The following is a 21396-nucleotide window of genomic DNA, read 5'->3' as shown; positions in this document are numbered from 1 at the left end:
TGAGATGATGTCAAGTCTTAAATTGCGTTCCGTTTCTCCCCCCCCCCTTGACGTAAAATTTTGGAATGATATACGGAAAGGACAAGGGAGAGTCAATAATGAATTGAAAGGACATCGCATTCGTAATTATCCTTAAAACCCCCTCCTCAGTCCTCACCCCACCCACCCGTTCCGTTCTAAATACTTCACAAATTAATTGTGTAGTTACAAAAATTCATAAACCAAATTTTAGTATTAGATAAGGGCAATCCTCCCCTCCTCAGTTACAATAATAATAATGATAGCAAAAGAAAAAGGCTGCAGCGCCCATTGATATATATAAAGATTAAAGGAGGGCAGCTGATCGAAGGGTAGGGGACAGGAGAAGAGGACAATGCATGCAGTCACTTCAAATGTCAATCAATTAGTCAAACATCTTGTAAACTTTAACAAAGAAATAGTGTAAGGCATGAGAGGATGGGGTTCTTGTACATGCTCTAACTACAATTATTAATAGCTATTTCTGATTTTGATGTGAGTGAATGCAAATGGACTGCATGCCCATCACCTTTTCTTTTCTTTTCTTTTTCTTTTGTAAAATAAATTATTGACATTATTTAGAATCTTCAGAAGGACATGAATTCTTACTTTACTGTGATCGTCATCTACCTGATTAACTGATTTTCAGCCTCAGATAAGGCTTCCTTTTTCTATTCAAATTAGGGACCGACATGTTTGGTTTTTTTCTTTTTTTAAAAAAAAAAAATATTATGTGAAGTATTAAATCACGTACAGTACACGTTTGAAAACTTGAACTCTGCACTTCCAGGATAAGGGGAGAAAAATAATGGACCAAACTCAACCAAAGATTCAAGGACTAGTCATCATATATGAATGTTTTGGTTATTAGGGTCTATTCAGTTCCATATTGTTATATTAATGGGTACGTATAAATATTTGAATGGAAGATGTCAAGAAAAAATCTATTTAGTTTCTATATTTTAAAATTAGTATCTATTTAGTTTTTATATTTTTTAAAATATCTCAAAACATCTCTGCCGTTAAAGTATTGATACTCCTACCGTTACTTTTTATTTCTTTTAGCTTACTTTTACAATATCACCCTTTAATAATAATTTTTTGTTTGGACATTAATAAAAATAAAATAATTAAATTACTAATTTAACCCTAAAAAATAAAAAAATTATATTAATTTTTAATTATAAAAAATTATATGCAAACTACCAAGTGTGCAAACGGTGCTTGTAAAAAAATTAATATAATTTTTTTAAGGTTAAATTAGTAATTTAATTATTATTTTTTATTAATGTCTAAAAAATTATTATAAAAGGGTAATATTATAAAAGTAAGCTAAAAGAAATGAAAAGTAACGGTAAGGGTATCAATACTTTAACGGCAATGATGTTTCGAGGTATTTTAAAAAATACAGAGACTAAATAGACACTAATCTTAAAATACATGAACTAAATAAATTTTTACCCTCTAAAATTCGACTCATTGTCAGTCAGCACCTGGCCTTCAATATATGGAGATTCAAGTTCGAAATTAGAAAATTAATAAATAAACAAACAGACACGCCCACGGAGAGACTCGAAGGTGTTGTTAGCATACTGTTATGATATTGATTTATAATCAATGTTGTTACTGTGATGACACCACCGAAATTTTACTATTTCTTTCGTATAGTTTTGAGCTGCTTCAAGTCACATTTTATGAAATTAATTTCACACAAGACACCAATCCTGGACTAATCTTAACTTTTAATTAAACCATATTTAAATTTTTTATTGGAAGCTTAAATGAAATCACCATTATATTCAGATTGTTCTAATTCCTAAGCTCTAGCTAAATTATGTTGTGACTAAAACTATGCAAACTCATCGTGAATTCAGGAGTATCTTATTTTCTCATCCCATCATTTATCGCCAAATTTAAGCAGCATGCTGTGTTCGTTTATTAAGAAACTAATAATTAAGAAAAACACATCAGTTCAATAGGTTGCATTTTTTTTTTATTAGTCATATTATGATAACTAAATCTTCTGACTACCTGAGTGAATGGATAAATACTCAAATTTTGAGGGCACTTGAGCCATTTAATTTAGAGCTAACTTAGTTAATTTTTTTTAGAATGTTAATGTAACAGTTTACTTTTTTTTAATACATACGAAACTAACATTTTGAAAAATGAATTAATAAAAATGATATTTCTAAAACAATATAATTTAAAATAATTATAATTTAAAAACATAATTCAAAACTAATAACAATTGTCAAAAATTAATTATGAATTACAAATAGTTATTTAGTGACATCATATTAAATTTTCTCTTCAATTGAGCAGTACTTCAAAACAATATTTATAGAGTATTTAATTTTCCACGAGGAGAATATAAGAAGAAGAAGAAGAAGAAGAAGAAAAGGAGAAAAAGCAATGAAAATTTTCCCAGAAAAATTGGGATGTGATGGCATCTACGAAAGGGCTAACATGTCTCCCTCAGGTATGTTAGCGCAAGGTTGGTAAAGATGGAGACCTCCCCCCACCTTTAATTGCTAATTGTGATGCTCGTAGCGCGTACTGATCACGCGCATCTGTTGCGAATATCTCAATCATACGTGCACTCTCGGCTTATCTACGGCTCTGTTTTTTTTTTTTTTTTTTTTACCACGGTTATTTTGGAAATGGTTCCAAACAACTTTAAATCCGTATCACAACTCAGATTAGAAGTTCCTGTTCGAACTGAGAGGCACAAATTTTTCTAACAAAGACGACTTTCCTACGACTCGAACTAGGGAGTAAACCCAGTCAAACCACTTAAAGAAACACCATTAACAGTGGAGCCAACACTTTGTTGGTATCTACGACTCTGTTTTTCGCTCGCCATTTTTTCTCATTTGGGATTTCGCCGAGTGCTACTTAATGCACGTTGATGCACAAAGCGCGTCACCCTTGTCGGAGCCCGAGTACACGTAAGTAGCTGCCTGGAGAGCCGACACAGCAACATACTCCTCTCCTCTGTATGTTTCGGTTGAATCACGCGCCCTCACACGCGCAGCCAGAGCGCGTGGTCCGTTGGATTGCCCTTTTGTGTATTTCTTTTGGGCTGTCAAACTGCAGACTGTACTAGCACTCCACCTCACACGCCACAGTCGACACCGTCTGATCCTTTACAGTAGTACCCCTTCACTTTAACGGGGCAGTGAAAAAAACAGACAAATAACAAAAAAAAAATCGTACCGTTTACCGGGTAAGCCGGTTAAAACGATGGTTTAATTTCAAGAACGGGAAAGTATAACAAGAGCTTTGAAGCAAAACAGGTCCTTTTTGCAGGGAGAGGGAAAATTGACGTCCGCATTTTCTCACTCCTCTTATCTTCTCTCTATCTCTTAATCTCTTTTTTGTTCACTCTAAAACCCAAATATTATTACCTGAAAAGAATTCTTTTTATTTTTTTTTTAATTGTGTGTTGTGAAAATGGAGTTTGAGGATCATGAGGAGCAAGAGGAGGAGATGGGTCTGCCGGCGGGTTACGACTCGTCGCTAGGAAACTCATCTCAAGTGAGAATGGGGAGCTCTGGCGGGCAAGCAACAGCAGAGGCGGCTCATCCCGGGAGGAAAGCAAGATACAGAGAGTGCTTGAAGAATCACGCGGTGGGTATTGGGGGACATGCGTTGGACGGTTGCGGTGAGTTCATGGCTGCTGGAGATGAAGGCACTCTCGACGGTCTAAAATGTGCAGCCTGCAACTGTCACCGCAATTTTCACCGCAAAGAAGTGGACTCATCAGTCGTGACTCCCATGGCCGCTGGAGTCCCCGCTGCTGGTGGTGGTGAGGTTTTTTTCCATCCCTCGCAGGTGCCGCAATTCACGCCTTATTACAGGACGCCAGCTGGGTACCTGCACGTGGCGGCTCACCACAGGCCACTGGCCTTGCCGTCGACGTCCGGTGGTGGTCACAGTAGGGAGGATCAAGAGGACGCGTCAAACCTTGGTGGTAGCGGGGGTTCGAGGAAGAGGTTCAGGACCAAGTTTACGCCGGAGCAGAAGGATAGAATGCTGGAGCTTGCGGAGAAGTTGGGATGGAGGATTCAAAAGCACGATGAAGAAGTAGTGCAGCAGTTCTGTAACGACACTGGCGTTAAGCGTCATGTGCTCAAAGTCTGGATGCATAACAACAAGCACACTCTGGGTAAGAAACCCTAGATTGCTCTACCTTTGGACTCAAAATGAAGGAAAATTTGCTTCTGCTGAGTATTATTGATCAGTTAGCTCTATTATTAGTCTCTAGGGTTTTTTTTTTCTTATTATTTTTTTTTCTTTTTTCATTTTTCTTTGCGGAATTTGACATCTGAGTTCGAATGATGTTTGGACGGATATTATGAAGCTAGTTTTACAGTGGATTAATTAATGTAGATGGGATGTGTTAAATCTGAATTCCACTTTGTATTTTTCAGTGCATTTGATTTTTTTTTTTTTTTCTATTCAATCTTATTTCTGCTTATGAGTTTTAGTGGATATCTATTTGCTTTGTTGTTAGCAATGATCAGTTGCTAAGCAGTGCTGGGTATTACATCGTAAGTGGGATTTAAGGTTTTTAGTGCACCAGGCTAGCTACCTATGAGTAATTATTTGAGCTAGATAGAGAGAGATAAGAGAAACATGTCATGTGCTTTTTATCAAGAAGCTGATGGTAATCAAACTGGTAAGGCCTGCGTTCATCATCAACTTTGAATTTGACCTTTCATTTCTACTTGTAAGTCTGCGTCATCTTATTCTTAAGCAGCAACGTGTTGAAAGCTGCAACTTATGTTTACTGAATCTCTTTCTACGTGTGCCTATCTCTGCGTGTATATGTGTCACTTGTTACTCCTCTCCTAATTAACAATAAACCCAAAACTTTTCGTCTGTGTCCAGAGATCCTAAAATCTTCAGAGAGAGATATTTGGTTGAAGCACTATGAATGAAATGTGGGTACTTTCGGGCATTTTTTGTTCTGGGGTTTTTACAAATCACAGTAACTTCTTCTTCTTCTTCTTCTTCTTCTCCTCCTCCTCCTCCTCCTCCTCCTCCTTCTTACTGTAGTCTTCTCCTTCTTCTTACTGCAGTACTTTTTCTTCAAGTTCTTTTTTCCCCCTTATATGGGTACATATAGCTTTAATGCGCTTAACTGAACAAATGTTTGATCATGGGGCCTCCTTCTCTGGACTGTTTTTTCTGTTGCCAAGTCTTTGCTCCTTTCTGGTATTTGCATTTACTTTTGCAGTCTTGAGGGCAGACACTGATCATCTTTGAATTTCTTTTTTAAAACATCTCCTACTATTTACATATTAATTGAGTACATAAATAATATAGTAGAAATTTATATTTAATTGTATATTGTACTATACTTATTCTTCGACTTTTCAATATTAATTCGCATGATGAACCTCCTATGATGAGAGAAAAATAGTAGCGAGATGTTCGATCATTCATGGATCACCTTGGAAAGGAAACAACTGAGTTTTTTAATTGGTTTTTTGTTCTCTTTATTTTATGTGATTTTTGTATATTTCTTTTAGTTATTATTTTCTGCTTGTTTTGTTTTCTCTTGGGAAAAAAAAAAATGCATCAGCAAACAATAGCAATATTTGCTCTCGTGCAAACCCAAATCCAGATGTGGGCAAGTCATGTTCGAGAAAGTCGATAGATCCAAAGTTGTCTCAGGTTCCATTTCTTTCTTCTTCAATTTTTTTTTTAATTTGAAAAAAAAATACCTAATTGGGAACATGTGGGCTCTCAAGCAAGAATCAAGAAGAGCGAGAAAAAAAAAAAAAACTCGAAAAATATTGCGAATGGCCTGGGCACACCACTTTTGTCTGAAACTCTCTTGAACTACATGCTATCCTTGAAAGATTCAGCCTTTGATAAAATAGTTTCCATCAAGATTCCTAGAATCTCCTTTCATCTTCTATAATTAATTAATTAATTAATTAATCAAGATTAGTCGAGTTAATATCGTTTTATTAGCAAATTAAAGCCTCAATTGTCTTTTTATTAGGGATTTAAAGGGGCCTGATATGAGATAGATTAGACTAGTACCATTAATGGTGCTTATCGTAGATTAATCATGGTTAATGATTAAGATATACGTTCCAGGCATATCTAGGGGAACCTGGTTCTATATATAAAGCAAGAAAGAAGAGAGATGTCACTGTCCCTTGAGCTCTTTACTAGTTCTATTTCCAAGCTTTGATGTTTCAAGTTTACTAGCAAAATATACTTTAGTTGGAAGTTTGCTTGTTCAAGTATCCAAGCTTACCTGCTGAACTTCTATGTGCTTACACACGTCAAGTACTTTGCTTGATTCAGAAAAATTAAACACAATGTATGATCAGTTAAAGCTGCAAGCGGGAAACTGTGGTCCTTTTGGGAATCTTGGTCAAAGGTTTGCCCCCCCGGCATAAGAAAGTGATTGATGATCTTCTTCTCACTTGTGAATTAATGTTGGAGTTATGATGTATAATGAATAATGAATTGTCTCTATACTTAGTTTGGCTATTCAAAGATATCCAGAGAGAGTAGGGTTTTCAGTTCAAAAGTAATCCAAAACAGGCATTCTAGCTAGTTGAGTAGTGTTAATTAAATATTGCTTGTGTCCAAATTGATTACCCTTTGACTAACTAGGGTTTAATGTTTGTTTGTTTTTTAATCAGTTATAATCTCTCTCTCTCTCTCTCTCTCTCTCTCTCTCTCTCTCTCTCTCTCTCTCTCTCTCTCTCTCTCTATATATATATATATATATATATATAATCTCTGCTAGCTATATGACCCACTTGTTTCTTCTTTATGATTAGAATCAGAAATTAGTTCATTTTCATATAAATTACTAGGACGACATCTATGTTTACATCTCAGGAAACGTTCTGGATGTTTTGTGATTATATATGCCGCGTAGCTTAAGTGGATGATTTTGCAAATTTAATTTGTATGAGTTTTATGTTGTAGCCTGTATAAGTAGGAACCGTAAAATGAAATCTGCCGGTACTACTGATTGCCGCAATCATCTCTATTGTGATAAAATGAAAGAAATTCAGGCATCAAGGAATCAGAACAAGCGACCCAAATCATGGACTAGAATAAAGAAAACTAATATTCTTTAAATTACGGGTTAATTAATCTTGATCCATAGCCAGGTTTTGCCAAATTAATTCCTGGGTTATAACTATCCTTTCAGCTCTTAGAATTTGAAACTAATTGAATAAAATCATTGAAAACCTTTTCGAAACTAAAAGCATTTTTAATCATTTTATTAATTATTTTAGTAAGAATACCATTTTCTTCAAACAAGTATAATAACTAGAGGCATTTCACTGGCACGGATATAATATCTACACAGTAACAGACATTAAAACAACGAGAGGAAAATGAAATTAAAAAATAAAAATAAGAAAAAAAAGTTGCTGGACATTTGTTTTTATTTGGCTGCTGCCTCTGCTTGATACAACACAAGAGCAGCTAGACCAGAAGGGGCCGCCAAAGATTCGTTTAGATTGTCAACTTTTCAAAAGCAAAATTGGGTCACTTAGAAACAAACACATCTAAGAAATATAATAAAAATGAAGTACTCTCGCGATCACCACTCAGCGGCTTTTGCAACTCCCAGATACTTTTTAGACAGTCGAAGGATGGTGACGATTCAATGCCAATGGCACACCAACTGGAGCCCTTGAATTATTGTCCCCACCCCGTTCAATCCTCGGTCTAAATTAAATGTGCAATTGAGCTTTCGATGTGATTCTAATTTTCACGTTACGGGATGCTCTACGGGACCACAAAATTTACGGCTCCTTATGTTGTTGTGTTTTAAAGAAATCACTACTTTCATTTTTTTTTAATTTTAGAAGCCTTTGTATCACTCAAACGAGTCACATCATACCTATGTTGAAATTGAAACCAATACTTTAATTTGTGTAAATGCAATTCCACACTGCACAAACACGATAATTATAATTTTTTGTTAATGACTATATATATTCTAAGATTTTAAAATACGAGAAAGTTTAGAAAAATTTTAATATATATATATATATATATATAAAACATGTTGCTGGATTTTAGGAGGTGAAATAAAATAATAATAAATTTAAGAAATGCATATCAAAATGAGAAAGACATTTTGATATTAATAATACTAAGAAATTATACGCCTCTTGCCTAATCGGCGAGTGGACCGAATAACCAAAATCAGCCCATGGGAGAAATTTTTCATCATGTATATCAAGAAACAATCAATTGCCATTTAATTATTTATTACAATCAAACACTTTACAATTAATCATCCCAAAATCAAATCATTTGTTAACACACACATATATAGATAGTCTCATAATCATTTGTTAACACACACACACCTAGTTGGCTATGTCATTATTGTTATTATTATTTGTTAGCTATCATATGCAGGATTCCAAACACAATTCAACAAAATCAAAACTCACGTACACACCATTGAATATATACTCCAATTTCACCATTTCCATCCCAGTTCTGCAGCCACTTTGGTATCAACAACACCAGCACTCCCCTTGCGTTGGCCAGACGCACTTCCACTCTTCTTGTTAACATTGGCCTCAGAATTCATCCCCGATCGTAAGCTCTTAGCCCAATCAAACTTCTTCTTATGCGAAACCGGCATCACGTCCTTAACGTTTTCCGATATGGTAGAGCTCCTTGGCCGACCCTGCTGAGCTTCTTTCTTGATCTCTTTTATTTCGATCTTAGTTCCTCCTTCCATTTTTATGCTTATGTTCACTTCGGAAAGTGCTTTGCTCCTTTTATCAATGAGTGTTTCTCCTGCTTTTCTTTCTTTTTGGTGCTGATAAAACCGGTGCAATCTGAGAGCAAGATGGTAGATTCCATCTTTAATTTCCTCCTCCAAATCTCTTTCTATGTCCTTCTCAAGCTCCCCACGAATCTTTATCTCCTCCTCGGACATAATGCTTCCCCCGGGGTTTTGCTTTTTCTTCATTTCAGTCCCCAAAATGCCTTCATTGACATCAACCTGCCCCAACATTATCAGTTTTATATATACATAAATATAATTTATAAGCAACATTACCGTTACTGCAGCCAACGTTAATCTTTGATTCACATAGAAAGAGCAAAAAGATCCGAATTAATTATACCCTTTGATCATCGCCTCGAGAATCTCTAGACAAGTCTGCAAAAAGAATAGAAAATTATTAGTAAAGCTCAAAGTACATGTAAAGCAGTCTGTGATTTGCTGAAAATTAAAGACGGACCGAGAATATCAGCCTTTTTGTATTTGGATTGCTGGTCCATCTTCTAGTTCATGAATTAACTCTTCTTGCGTGCAGCCAATTTTTAAATGCAAGTAGAGCGATTTTGACTGGCGAGGATGGGGCCTGATACGTAGTTGGATTGAAGAGGACATCAAGTGGAATGTTTTATTTGATAAACAAATATTAAAGACGTTATATAAGTTGGAAAAATTCAAATTTAGGCGCTAAATACTTCTATGGTGAGGTTGAGATTGCTATATTTCGTATTGAGATAATACAAAGGATAATTTCCGAAATTAAACAGTCCTTTACTTGTAAGGAATTTTAGGGTTTGGGTTGCCCTTAAAGCACAATCAATACTGGGCACAGTACCCACATGTTTGATATATGTGTCTCAAGAGAAGGGGATAGTTACCCTTTACTATTAATGAGATTCAACTTGCTCTGTTGTTGAATCTTGATCATGTTACTTGGGGATTTAATTCAATTTTATTAAACCAAGCCAATTCGATGCATTGAGTTTAATGCACCCTCCGGAACTGTAGCATTTGGACCATTATTGTTAATTGGACCTAACAGACCCGAAACATGGAGATGATAATAGATTTTGTTATTCGATTATTAAAAGCACATGACGAAATCGATCTTACTCTGACAAAGATATAATAATCTTCTTTCTAGAATCATGAACCAATTTGTTTAATACGGAATTTAGGAGTTCCATCAAGGAAAAGTGAGGGCTATTAATTTGTTTAGTACTTTCGTGAAAGGGATTGCATCATATCATTCATCAATCGCGGTAGCGGTTGTTAGTCAATCCATCTTTGCCAATGGTTACTTGTCCAATCAATCCAATCTTTCTAAAAACTACAAAAACCGTATACAGCTTTCCAAGAAAAATCAGAGAAGGTTTATGAATTCAGCATTCATCGTACATCAGGATGAGAAGTGGATAAAATAGCGTTGTCACAACTTCTTTCGAGACCCACAATTTGAGAATGGGACATGATATTAATTTCTGATTTTTTAATACGATACCCAATACATAATGCTTGTTTTATCTGATTTTATTTACTTTCATATCAGCTGCTTTTTGTTCGACTATCCGCTAGCAAACAGAGGATCATTTCAGTGAAAATGATTGAGAATAAAAAGGGTCTATTAAACTGTTTTCAAAAAATCAGATCTCTTTCAAGGGGATTTTTTTTTTCCCGATTACCACCCAAAAATGCATTTTTACAACAATTGTATGGCCACAAGAGCAACGGAAATTTCTTTTTTCTAAGTTCTAACAATGATTATAAACATTTCTTCATATCATCTTCAACTAAATATGTAATAATAAGGATCACCGTGTATGAGATATTTTATGTTTTATGATGTTATTATATAATTGATGAGTATGTACATCTTTAGTTTCTCCTTTGAGGAGCTTATTGTATTCTCCCTCTTCATTAATTTATTTAATAATATTTCCATTCTAAAGAGATTATTCATAAAATATATGTTTTTGGGCGTAGTTCTATTGGTCATAAATACATTTTACGCCTATAATCATTAAAATTTTATTAATAATAAGATATAAGATTATGTGTTTAGTAAGTAAAATTTAAAACATAAAAAAGTGTATGACTTTAAAATTTATATACCAATATGAGTTTTCTACTATCATTTTCTAGGGCTTTTTTTTTACTCTATTTTGATATATATGGTATCGAATTTAAATATAAATTTATGTTTGGGATTATAGTGGATTCTCGATAATATTAGAAGAACTACTCAAATCAAATGTTTTTAATAAAAAATTCAACAATTCAAAGATAATTAGGGGGCTGCAATTGATCCACAAACACGCACTAAACCAACGAATTCCAAATGTGAAATAAAAACTGACAAAAGGAAATAAATAAAATAAATCCCAAGAAAGGGTGGGAGGGGTTTTTGGTTATTTAGGGTACAAAAGAAGGTTATTATAGTCACATACATAAAACGTGCGCTTCCTTGCAAATTGCGAGCATAGGGCCAAAAGAAAAAGTTAAAAAGAGTTCCTCGGTTTTACCAGTCGAAGTGTACAGTGAATCATTTAATGCAGCCGTCCGCTTTGTATAATTTGTTTGCCAATGTCACCCACCCACCCCCCTGCTCACTGAACACTCAACAATAAACACAATAAACTAATTGATTGTCTTCGATCATTCATTCAGAGACGGAGTGACATTGTCCGAACCAAAACTGATCGTTTTACTTCGATGGAAGCTCTCTCTCATACGGTCGGTCCTACGGTCGCTCCTCTCCGCCCAAAGCGTCCTCTTCGGTGGAATTGGAATGGATTCAGTTCCGTGCTCGTCCAATCGAAGAAGAATCACCCGAGTGGAATTTGTAGGAGCGCTGCTGATGAGATTAGTCAAAGTGCTCGCGCTTCGGGCCTCGATTTCAACGACCCCGATTGGAAGTCAAAATTCCAGAGTGATTTCGAGAAGCGCTTTAGCCTTCCTCACATCACCGATATTTTCAGAGATGCCACGCCTATTCCTTCCACCTTTTGTCTTAGGATGAGGTCAGTCTAAGCCTCAGCTTGTTCGAGCTAATCATCTTACTTATTCTTTCATTTGTTTAGTTTTTTAATTTAGTTCCTGTTGCAGGACTCCCGTGACTGAAGATTTCGCGGATGGCTACCCTTCTGATGAGAAGTGGCACGGGTATATTAACAATAATGACAGAGTGCTTCTTAAGGTCTGTCTGTGCCTTAATTGTTATTTCGTTTCTTCATTGATTTTGTGTTTTTGTTAGTTGTTTACGCTCTGAATGTTGCTTATAAAATTCAACATTCTTTCTATTTGCTACTTTACCACTTGGAACAACAAAAACAATGAGCTGCATTGGTGGTATTCTCATCACTTTTGGATATTATTATGTGAATTGTCGTTTTATGTTCAGAATTTGTGAGGATACAACACACAGTCATGTAACCAAATTTTCCGATGTAGAGCTCGAGCTCCTTGTCTGTTCATAAAAGCTAGAATCATGAATTTATTACTTCCGAACACCAACAATTCTTTAACAATGTTTTAATAGTTGCAATTCATTGTTACAACTCCCTTCATTACAAGTTTTTGCAGTACTCTGCTTACGACTATCCCATATCTTTCCTGAGTAATCTTCTTTAGAACCTTTGAAATTTTATCTTAATATTTTTTATTAAGTGATGGGGAAACTATTGGATACAATGATGAATCAGACCATATGCAACTTGGGAACTATGGTTAGAGTTGATACATTATCGACTGCAGTAAAAGTTTAAGATGAAGTATGAGACAAATTAAGGAGAGAATAAGTGTGAAAGATGAAAATTCATGCAAGCTATGGTGTTAATAATTCTGACAAAGGCCTATTGTTAAATCTCTGAAGCTCTGGTGGAAGATTTGACTAAAAATGATTTGGTTCTTTGAAATGTTGTAACTGATTTTTCTTGAAATAATGAAACATTTTCAGGTCATAAATTTCTCATCACCCACATCTGCTGGTGCTGAGTGTATCGATCGTGATTGTACTTGGGTCGAACAATGGTAAGTTTGCCTCTCAATGATTTATTTTGATCCTTAACGATATCCACGTGTTTTAAGCATACGTGGGATATTTATTTCCAATAATTATCGGCATTTTAGCTGTTGGTTATGCTGAAAGACAAAATATTAGATCTAATCTCATTTTATCTATTTACAGAATTGTCAGTTATTTTACACATATTCTTCTATGTGTTTTATGTTTTTGCTGTTAATTTTTAATTTCATAATAATAACTTAACACAATGCATTTGTAAAATCTTCCTAGGGTTCATCGTGCTGGGCCTCGGGAGGAAATATACTTCAAGCCGGAAGAAGTAAAAGCAGCAATTGTTACTTGTGGTGGACTATGTCCTGGTCTCAATGATGTGATCAGACATGTCAGTGTCAGCTCCTTATAGTTTTCATTATAAACAAAATTGGACTGTTCTCTGGATGAAATTAGAGATTTTGTATTCCCCTGTCTTGAGATTTATTTCATCCTGCATGCCTGATTGGTGATAATTTTCTGCAGATTGTCATTACTCTTGAAATATATGGTGTAAAAAATATAGTAGGGATTCCATTTGGTTATCGTGGATTTTGTGACAAAGAATTGACTGAAATGCCGGTACGTTTCCTTTTTCTTTCATGTACTGGTTTGTTGAAAAACTCAATTGATGTATCTGAGCTCTGTTATCTTATATGCTTGATATCAAACACTAGAAGCATTTCTTCTTCGCAAGAACAATTTTGGTATCTAGATTAATTTGTTTAGACTTGACTTTGATTATTAGCTGTCACGGAAAGTGGTTCAAAATATTCATCTTTCTGGTGGAAGCTTATTAGGAGTTTCACGTGGTGCACCCACTGTTAGTGAAATTGTTGACAGTATGGAGGTGCGCTATCAATATTTTTTTCAATACTTTTCACTCTGTCATAGTTCTATTATCAGAATTTGTACAGCTGAAATGCTTGATTACACCAGGCATTGTGAGACCTGATGCTTTTATTTACTTTTTTTATGTCAGGAAAGAGGAATTAACATGCTTTTTGTGTTGGGTGGAAATGGTACTCACGCTGGAGCCAATGCAATACATAACGAGGTTATTATACATGAAACCCCATGCTAACAGGTCACACTGTAATATATCTTATGATTAATAATGCAATTTTTTGTTGATTTTAATCTGATGACTAAAGTATTTATGAACTTTAGTAAATAATTGTCCTTTCATTTATTCTCAATTTGCCTGATGTCGTGTTTAAAGTTTTTGTCTCCTATAGGACTTGGGGAGGTCGTGGATTCCAGGGTAGATGATATTTACATGTTATTCCTTTTATTGTGTTGTATTTTACATATTGATGTGAAATTGGATATTCAAATACTGCTATATAATAGGTCAAGTTAGACAGTTAGAGGGTTCATGCTGGATCTCCACAAGTGACAACTTTCTAAAATTGCCTCCATGACTGATGCATGCTTGTTTTGATGCTCTTCTTTCAAAATATATGTTCATAGTCTTCAAATTTTTCCTATAGTGTCGTAAAAGAAGGATGAAGGTGGCTGTAGTTGGTGTGCCAAAAACCATCGACAATGATATTTTGCTGATGGATAAAACTTTCGGCTTTGACACTGCAGTTGAAGAAGCACAGCGAGCAATAAATTCTGCCTACATTGAGGTACAAATTAAAATGCTATTCATATAGCTGTCAGTAAGCATATTATGCTCATTTATTGTTTTTCATTTTTGTCTAAGATTTGTGTGATTAATCTGTTTCCTAGTATAAAAACTTGCGTACAAAGTTCATTTCTTTCCCCTCTAACATTATTGTAGGCACATAGTGCTTATCATGGCATTGGAATTGTGAAATTGATGGGTCGGAGCAGTGGATATATAGCCATGCATGCATCCCTGGCAAGTGGACAAATTGATATATGTTTGATTCCAGAGGTATTAGTGCTAATTTCCATTTGTGTTTGTGTATTTGTGTGTGCAAGAAAGAGAGCTACACTAATGCGATCTACATTTGTACTTTAAAGAGTCCTTTCAATTTGCACGGGCCTAATGGTGTTTTGAGACATCTGAAATATTTAATTGAGACAAAGGGATCAGCTGTGGTCTGTGTAGCTGAGGGAGCTGGGCAGGTATGATTTTTCTCTTATTAACATGATATTTTGACATCAGAATTAGATAGTTAAGTCTATGTATTGGATCTTTTTCCAGTTTGATGATGATTCCAATTCTTTACAATCAAAGCCCCAGTCATGTTCATTGCATTAGATGGATAAGTATCTCTAGCAGTTGCTAAGAACTGATGAAAGCCGCTTTGTGCACAATTTTTTTTTTAATTTTTTCTGTTTTAATACAGATTGTGTTTTCCGAGTGTCTCGATTAGGCATTTTGTTGGCAGAGGGACCATTTTTTGTAAACATAACAGAACCACATTTGGTAGGCGAGCTATCCTAGACTTATTGTCTACATGCTGCTAACATCTGGCAAGAAATGTTGAACTTTAAAGCAGAAAATTTTATATGCAATGTGTTTATAGAGGAACTCTGGTTTGGAAAATATTCCCCCTATTTTTCAGTCGCCATGCACCCATCTCATCCCCACCCCCCTCAAATTACACCAATACCCTGCTGAGGTTGGTGAGGTAGATTCTCACCCTTGACCTCCTGGTTCCATTATTAGAGGCCAGAATAATTGGGCTGTTTATTTAATGAGTAGGTCTTAGCCTATGCATGAGTGGCCTTGTATATACAAAACACTGCTCTGATTAGAAAAAAAGGTTTTGTTTTCTTATTTTGGTGTTATAATTGCTCTGTTTTCTCCTCCATGCCTACCCTTGTTCCTCTCATCCAACAGTCACCTTTGCTTGAGTGGTTCCAGCACGCCTTTCTTAAACCTAGAATCTAATATTTCAATTTATCAGCATTTTGTTCTGTCTTTCTTTAAGAGCAAGTGTTTTTTTTTCCCCCTGTACATCTAGGATGCAAGTGAACCTCTCAATAAGAATCATTTCAGCGAGTATTTCAAATAATTTTGCATGCTATCTGGTAATGAGTTGAAGTGATTTATTCAATTTAGATTCAGTTTGTAGTAAGAGTATATTTTGTGTCTCTCTTTTTGAATGTGAAAGTTCTGAAATGAGTAGTTCTTTTAAAGCAGTTTTTAATAAACTTTTTATTTATTGCCTTTCTTCATCCTTTGGGCTAAAGTGCTTTGTGATCTTTCTTATGCAGAGTTTAATTAAGAAAACTAATGCTACAGATGCATCTGGAAACATAGTACTTGGAGATGTTGGTGTACTTATTCAACAAGAGGTTGGTGATTTCATTTTCATTTTCATTTTTACCTATTTCTGTTAAAGTAAAAGATTCTTCGTTAGCCATAGGTGCTTTTGAGTAATTTATTGTCAGTGTTTTCTTTGAGCAGTGACATGAGTTGATGTTTAGCTTTTTCTAGTTTTTCTTTTAAGAAGGAAAAAAATTTATAAACTGATGATGACAACTCAGTGAATCAGTGAACACTAAAAGAGTTGTTTAGTTTAGATAAACCGATGAGTGATTGGTAATAACTTACTATGTTTCTGTCAGACGAAGAAATATTTCAAGGAGATTGGTGTTCCCATCGATGTGAAGTACATTGATCCCACATACATGATCCGTGCATGCCGTGCAAATGCATCAGATGGAATCCTATGCACTGTTCTTGGACAAAATGCTGTGAGTCTGCCTCCCTTCCCTTCTTCTTTTCTTTCAAATAAGTAAACATAGTAGAACAAATAGGACAAGAATTGTTTCAAAAAGTACCTAAGATAATTCGATTTGGGCAGGTTCATGGAGCATTTGCTGGATTTAGCGGCATTACAGTAGGCTTATGCAACACTCACTATGCCTACTTTCCCATTCCCGAAGTCATTTCTTATCCTAGAGCAGTGGATCCTAACAGCCGTATGTGGCATCGTTGCTTAACATCAACGGGCCAGCCTGACTTCATCTAATTATCAAAACCTTCTAAATTATCCCAAATAGTTCAGTGAGTTTCAAAGTTACACAGTTTCTGAGGAACAGAAAGCTATGCTTGCCCTTAGCTTTCTAGTTAGCTTTCTCCTTGTAGGCTAGGCTGTTAAACAAATAATACCGCGGATGAAATTTTCACCAAACTAGAGAACTAATTTTTAAAGTGTATAGCATTTGTGGCCGGGGTTCTCAACAGAGAGTGCCTCAGCCAATTAAATTTTATACAAATCACCCAAGCATTTTGGGCCTGGTTTCTATTGTTTAATGTAACATGTTTGTATTCATAGAATCCTATTTACCTGTTCATGACATTGTGAAATAAGCCATTTGTTTATGCGAGTGGCAAGATTTATACATAGAGAATTCTCAATTCTTGAATGTAAGAATATTTTATCAATGTTAATTCGTATTTGAATGATGTTGCTGTTATGTGAGTTCTTTATTACTCATGAATTTTCACATCTAGTTGGTAACTATCATACTCTCTAAATTAAAACAATGGCATGTCTTGTATGAGCATTGCTGAGAGATGCTCATTGGTCGGCTATGACTGTGAGTGAGAGAGACAACAATAATCCTCACCGGCTTCAGAGCACATGACGCCATGAATAAGTATGACAAGAGCTCGTTAAACTAGGGTCACCGGATAATATTACAATTTTACAGCTTACAAGTTCAACTTGAATGACCATGACTGGTCAAAGATGTGCCTCTCTTTAACAGTGAATTTTCGTCATCATACTGTTGTAAAATCAGACTTTGCATATATAATAAGATGCTGTGCCTGAAATCCTGAAAACCCTACTCATTTAGTCTTTCCTTTCGGCCTTTTCATGTGTGAAGCTGTAACTTCAGCACTTGTTGGGGGGCGAACAAATTTGTAATTGTCTAAAAAGAAATAGTCAAATAAAGGGGGATTCTGAATCTATCTGGAAGTGCTCAGGTTCTGACCAATTGCCCTTTTACCCCATCTCCCATTCTATGTTCTCCACCACTTACCTTCAGAATTATAAAAGCTTCCTTTCCTTGGTTATCGAGTCGGTCTGTCTGTGTTTAAAAACACTCTGGTCACACCAATTTCATCTGCCGTCAAACGTTCAATTTCTCGGTTCCGGTAAGCATACTTAAGACACTCAGACACCTTTTCCATTCTTATCATCATACGATAGAATAGGATAGATTCAAAATTTGGAATAAAAATGATTGGTGGTATTTTATTTGTTAAAATAAAAGTGAGAATAGAAATGACTTATGCAAGAGCCGGTCCATATGTTTTTAAGATTAAGAAATAAAAATGGGAATTAAGTTACTATTCTTTGAACTCTTAATTTTACCTTCACTCAAATCTCATAATCTTATTTTTGTCCTCAATTAAAATATAATTAAATTATTGTTATTGCTATTATTGTTATTTTGTAATTGTTAATATTAATAATTTTAATTTTAATTAGTACTACTATTAATTAATTATGATAATGATTTTTAAAAATAATAATATTATTATTAATTAATGATAACAACAACAACAACAACAATCATTATCATCATTTTTATGTTGTTGTTGTTGTTGTTGTTGTTGTTAACAATAATTTTTTTGAATAATAATAATCACAATTATTATAATAAATAATAAAAATAATCAATTAAAATTATTTTAGTCATTTATAGCAATATATTCAGGTTCTAAGACAAAGTAAACAAATCAATAGCAATACAACTCATTTTTACTCTCATTTTTATAGTTAAAGTAAATAATTTATTATGATTCTCATTCCCCATTTTGATTCTAATCCATTCTTATTCGAGTCCATTCCAATTACCAATTAATAAACGCACCATGAAATCAAAATAAGTTATTCACTTTAGCCGTAGAAATCAAAATCAAAATGAACAATTTGTTTATTTCATCTTTGAATTGGAATAGATTGTTTTAAGTTATTAAAATAATCTTAGTTGATTATTGTCATTATTTATTATAATAATTATGATGCTAATAATTATTATTATTCAAAATAATTATTGTTAATAAGAAGAAAAAGAAGGCAAAGAATTATGAAATTTTAGTGGAGTAAAATGGGAAGATTGAGGTTTCCATTTCTTCATCCAAAAAATATGTGAGCCCTTCATATTTCATTCTCATTTCGATTCTTATTTTAACAAATAAATACTACCAATTATTTCCATTTTCAATCGAATTCTAATTTCCTAATTCCATAAATAAACATGCAATAACCAACCATCCCTGAATTATGATTTATGAGTTGCTGATTCCTGCACCAACCCAAGTCAGTTTTGCAAAGGCTGTGACCTTGCCTGTTGGGTCCCCCCCTTCCAAAGTACAAATACGACATCATTAATTTTTATTTTATTTATTTTTTGTTACTCGGTGTTAAAAATAAAGTTAGCATTTTTACATATTAAGCTACCGAATGATGCAACTGTAGTATGAATATCTATTTCTAGTATACTTAATCTCCTTTTGTTAAGAAGATTGAATTCTTTCATATGCATTATGAACGTTAATTTTTATTTCTAAATACTTAAAAATAAATCTAACTTGTTATAGATCAAAATATTTAGACTGTCACCATCATTTTTTTTTATTATTTTATTTTAAAACTACCAAGATGGTGAGAGGAGGTGAGACACCAGACCACCTATCAGTAATATAAATCAAAGATTATCATCATCACATATTTTATTTGGAAAGCCTTAACAATTTTGATCGTGAATATTAATATATTATTTGTAAATTTTTTAAATCTCTTTTTTAATAAAAAAATCTCTGTAAAAAATAAAGTACAAGTACAATCATATTTCCTGATACTTTTTCGTTGATTAAGACATTTTAAAATGACATGTCAGTCAACTGTGCTGGTTCGTCTCATATATGTGATGCCCGTATATATGCCTGTAATTTGTCTGATATTGGGATCCTTGATTGTACAACCGGTTATGGCGGTTTATTTTAATAAACCCAATTGACCGTGCTGAGCTGTTGCTAATCAGTCAAGATTACAATATTTTACTCTTCTTTTAAAGTTTTAATCACAGTAAAGGCTGCATCCACTGGATGTAAACATCATATTTTTCAGAGACTCAAAAGAGGAATCTGGCAATGGCAACTCTTATGCCTTGTCTGGACTCTTTCTTTTTAACTTATCTCTGTCACCCCCCCCAGCAAATTTTGGTTTTGCTCAGGAAGAAAGCAAATGGTCAACAATGAATGCGTAGAGCCTTGTTAATCGGAAAATTTAGCCAAAGCCAAGAGAACATGTAAAGGGTGTGTTTGATGGATGATTAAAGGGTCTCTCTCTCTTTTTTTTTTTTTTTTTTTTTGATGTATGACAAATTTTTGTTATCACTCACAGGATGTATACTTATTCATAAATAAAAGGGAAAAGTTTCAAAAGATGTTACGGCATATTATAATTGATAACCAAAAAAAGAAAAATAAAAATTAGTAACCAAAAGTAAAACTTGTGCAATTGTAATATATCCATATATAGACACACACATCGTTTTATGGAGTAGCAAAGTTTGGAATAGCTGCTATCAAATGGTTATACGAAGTTTGAATAAAAATTAAAGTTCATAGTCAATGTCAATGATGTAAATCGCAAGAGAAAAAAAAAATAAAATAAAAACGAACCATGTTCATCGATGATCATGATATTATGTTGCCTGTTCCCAATGTTTCCTCGTCGTTGGAAGTTTTCATTTAAGTGTGTAGTGGGACTCTGTGATTGCAAATACGGACAGATGCCTTACTCTTACATTATGATTATATTAACTGCATTCTATTGATTTTCTTTTTCTAAATTATTATGCATATATACATACACACTTATTGATATATGAACATTATCGTTGAAAGATTAAACTTTAGAGGGGATCGCCTCTCCTACTGGGTTATGACTTCTACATAATTGAAAATCAGTCCATCATACGGATTCATTTACTAACTTGTCCCTTCAAAATGAAAATCTTGTCTCAAGGAAAAAAACAAAAACAAAAAAAGAAGAAGAAGAAGAAGATGAAGAGTGACACGAGTCAGCAATTGATGAAGATTTGATGTTGAAATCGATGATGCAATGTGCCCATAATCAATAACTCTAAATTCAGGCACCGTGGATTCCCAATGTTTCATTTTTTTTTTTATTTGCTCAGAAGCATTTTTCATCCATTATTATCATTCACCAACACCGCAACCAGAACAGAACAGGACAGAACCGAAGCAAGCCCAGATGTTGACTCGTCTTCGCTCAGTTAGAAACAAACATCAATGGGCCAGCTCTCTCTTCCTGCGGGGCCCATTTCCCAAATCCCGAAAACTAACAGACACATCAGTAATTGCCACAACAAAGAATACGACACCGGTTGGAGTTATGTTGTCAGGTCGTACGACGTCGTTTATTTAAGGACATTAAAAATAAAACAGATTGAGGCATACTACACACATATTTGCTTTTTGAGAATTTCTTTTTCTTTTTCTTTTCCATTGAAATAAAAAGAGCAAATAAACACAAAACTTAAAGATGTTTCT

The 21396-nt window shown here is 34.4% G+C and overlaps 3 protein-coding genes across 3 annotated transcripts; 2 read left to right on the top strand and 1 right to left on the bottom strand.

The window, feature by feature from the left end:
• Window positions 1-3336: 3336 nt before the first annotated feature.
• LOC18036478 (zinc-finger homeodomain protein 2) lies at window positions 3337-4451 on the top strand. Its single transcript, XM_006426234.2, has one exon. The coding sequence runs from the start codon at window positions 3475-3477 to the stop codon at window positions 4201-4203; it is 729 nt and encodes a 242-aa protein (XP_006426297.1). The 5' UTR covers window positions 3337-3474; the 3' UTR covers window positions 4204-4451.
• Window positions 4452-8506: 4055 nt separating this feature from the next.
• On the bottom strand, window positions 8507-9321 carry LOC18036732. The gene is made up of 3 exons (XM_006426233.2): window positions 9282-9321; window positions 9165-9199; window positions 8507-9040 (listed from the first exon to the last, which is right to left on the bottom strand). The coding sequence occupies exons 1-3, from the start codon at window positions 9319-9321 to the stop codon at window positions 8507-8509; spliced, it is 609 nt and encodes a 202-aa protein (XP_006426296.2).
• Window positions 9322-11310: 1989 nt separating this feature from the next.
• On the top strand, window positions 11311-17188 carry LOC18036795 (ATP-dependent 6-phosphofructokinase 5, chloroplastic). The gene is made up of 13 exons (XM_006426232.2): window positions 11311-11838; window positions 11924-12014; window positions 12774-12847; window positions 13113-13224; window positions 13359-13454; window positions 13621-13722; window positions 13855-13929; window positions 14366-14506; window positions 14662-14778; window positions 14868-14972; window positions 16071-16151; window positions 16425-16553; window positions 16664-17188. Exons 1-13 carry the CDS (start codon window positions 11531-11533, stop codon window positions 16829-16831), a joined length of 1599 nt encoding a protein of 532 aa, XP_006426295.1. The 5' UTR covers window positions 11311-11530; the 3' UTR covers window positions 16832-17188.
• Window positions 17189-21396: the final 4208 nt, after the last annotated feature.

Source organism: Citrus clementina, unplaced genomic scaffold (assembly GCF_000493195.1).
Source record: "Citrus clementina cultivar Clemenules unplaced genomic scaffold, Citrus_clementina_v1.0 scaffold_7, whole genome shotgun sequence".
Lineage (NCBI taxonomy): Eukaryota > Viridiplantae > Streptophyta > Magnoliopsida > Sapindales > Rutaceae > Citrus > Citrus x clementina.
Note: the sequence above shows the minus strand (reverse complement) of the source record. Positions and strands in the feature narration are given on the sequence as shown.

Coding starts and splice junctions, on each gene's coding strand:
- LOC18036478 (XM_006426234.2), top strand. CDS start 3,475: ATGGAGTTTGAGGATCATGAGGAGCAAGAGGAGGAGATGGGTCTGCCG.
- LOC18036732 (XM_006426233.2), bottom strand. CDS start 9,321: ATGGACCAGCAATCCAAATACAAAAAGGCTGATATTCTCG. Junction 9,200..9,281: donor CAAAAAGGCTGATATTCTCG/GTCCGTCTTTAA, acceptor TTCTTTTTGCAG/ACTTGTCTAGAGATTCTCGA. Junction 9,041..9,164: donor CTCGAGGCGATGATCAAAGG/GTATAATTAATT, acceptor ATGTTGGGGCAG/GTTGATGTCAATGAAGGCAT.
- LOC18036795 (XM_006426232.2), top strand. CDS start 11,531: ATGGAAGCTCTCTCTCATACGGTCGGTCCTACGGTCGCTCCTCTCCGC. Junction 14,507..14,661: donor TAAATTCTGCCTACATTGAG/GTACAAATTAAA, acceptor ACATTATTGTAG/GCACATAGTGCTTATCATGG. Junction 16,152..16,424: donor GTGTACTTATTCAACAAGAG/GTTGGTGATTTC, acceptor TGTTTCTGTCAG/ACGAAGAAATATTTCAAGGA.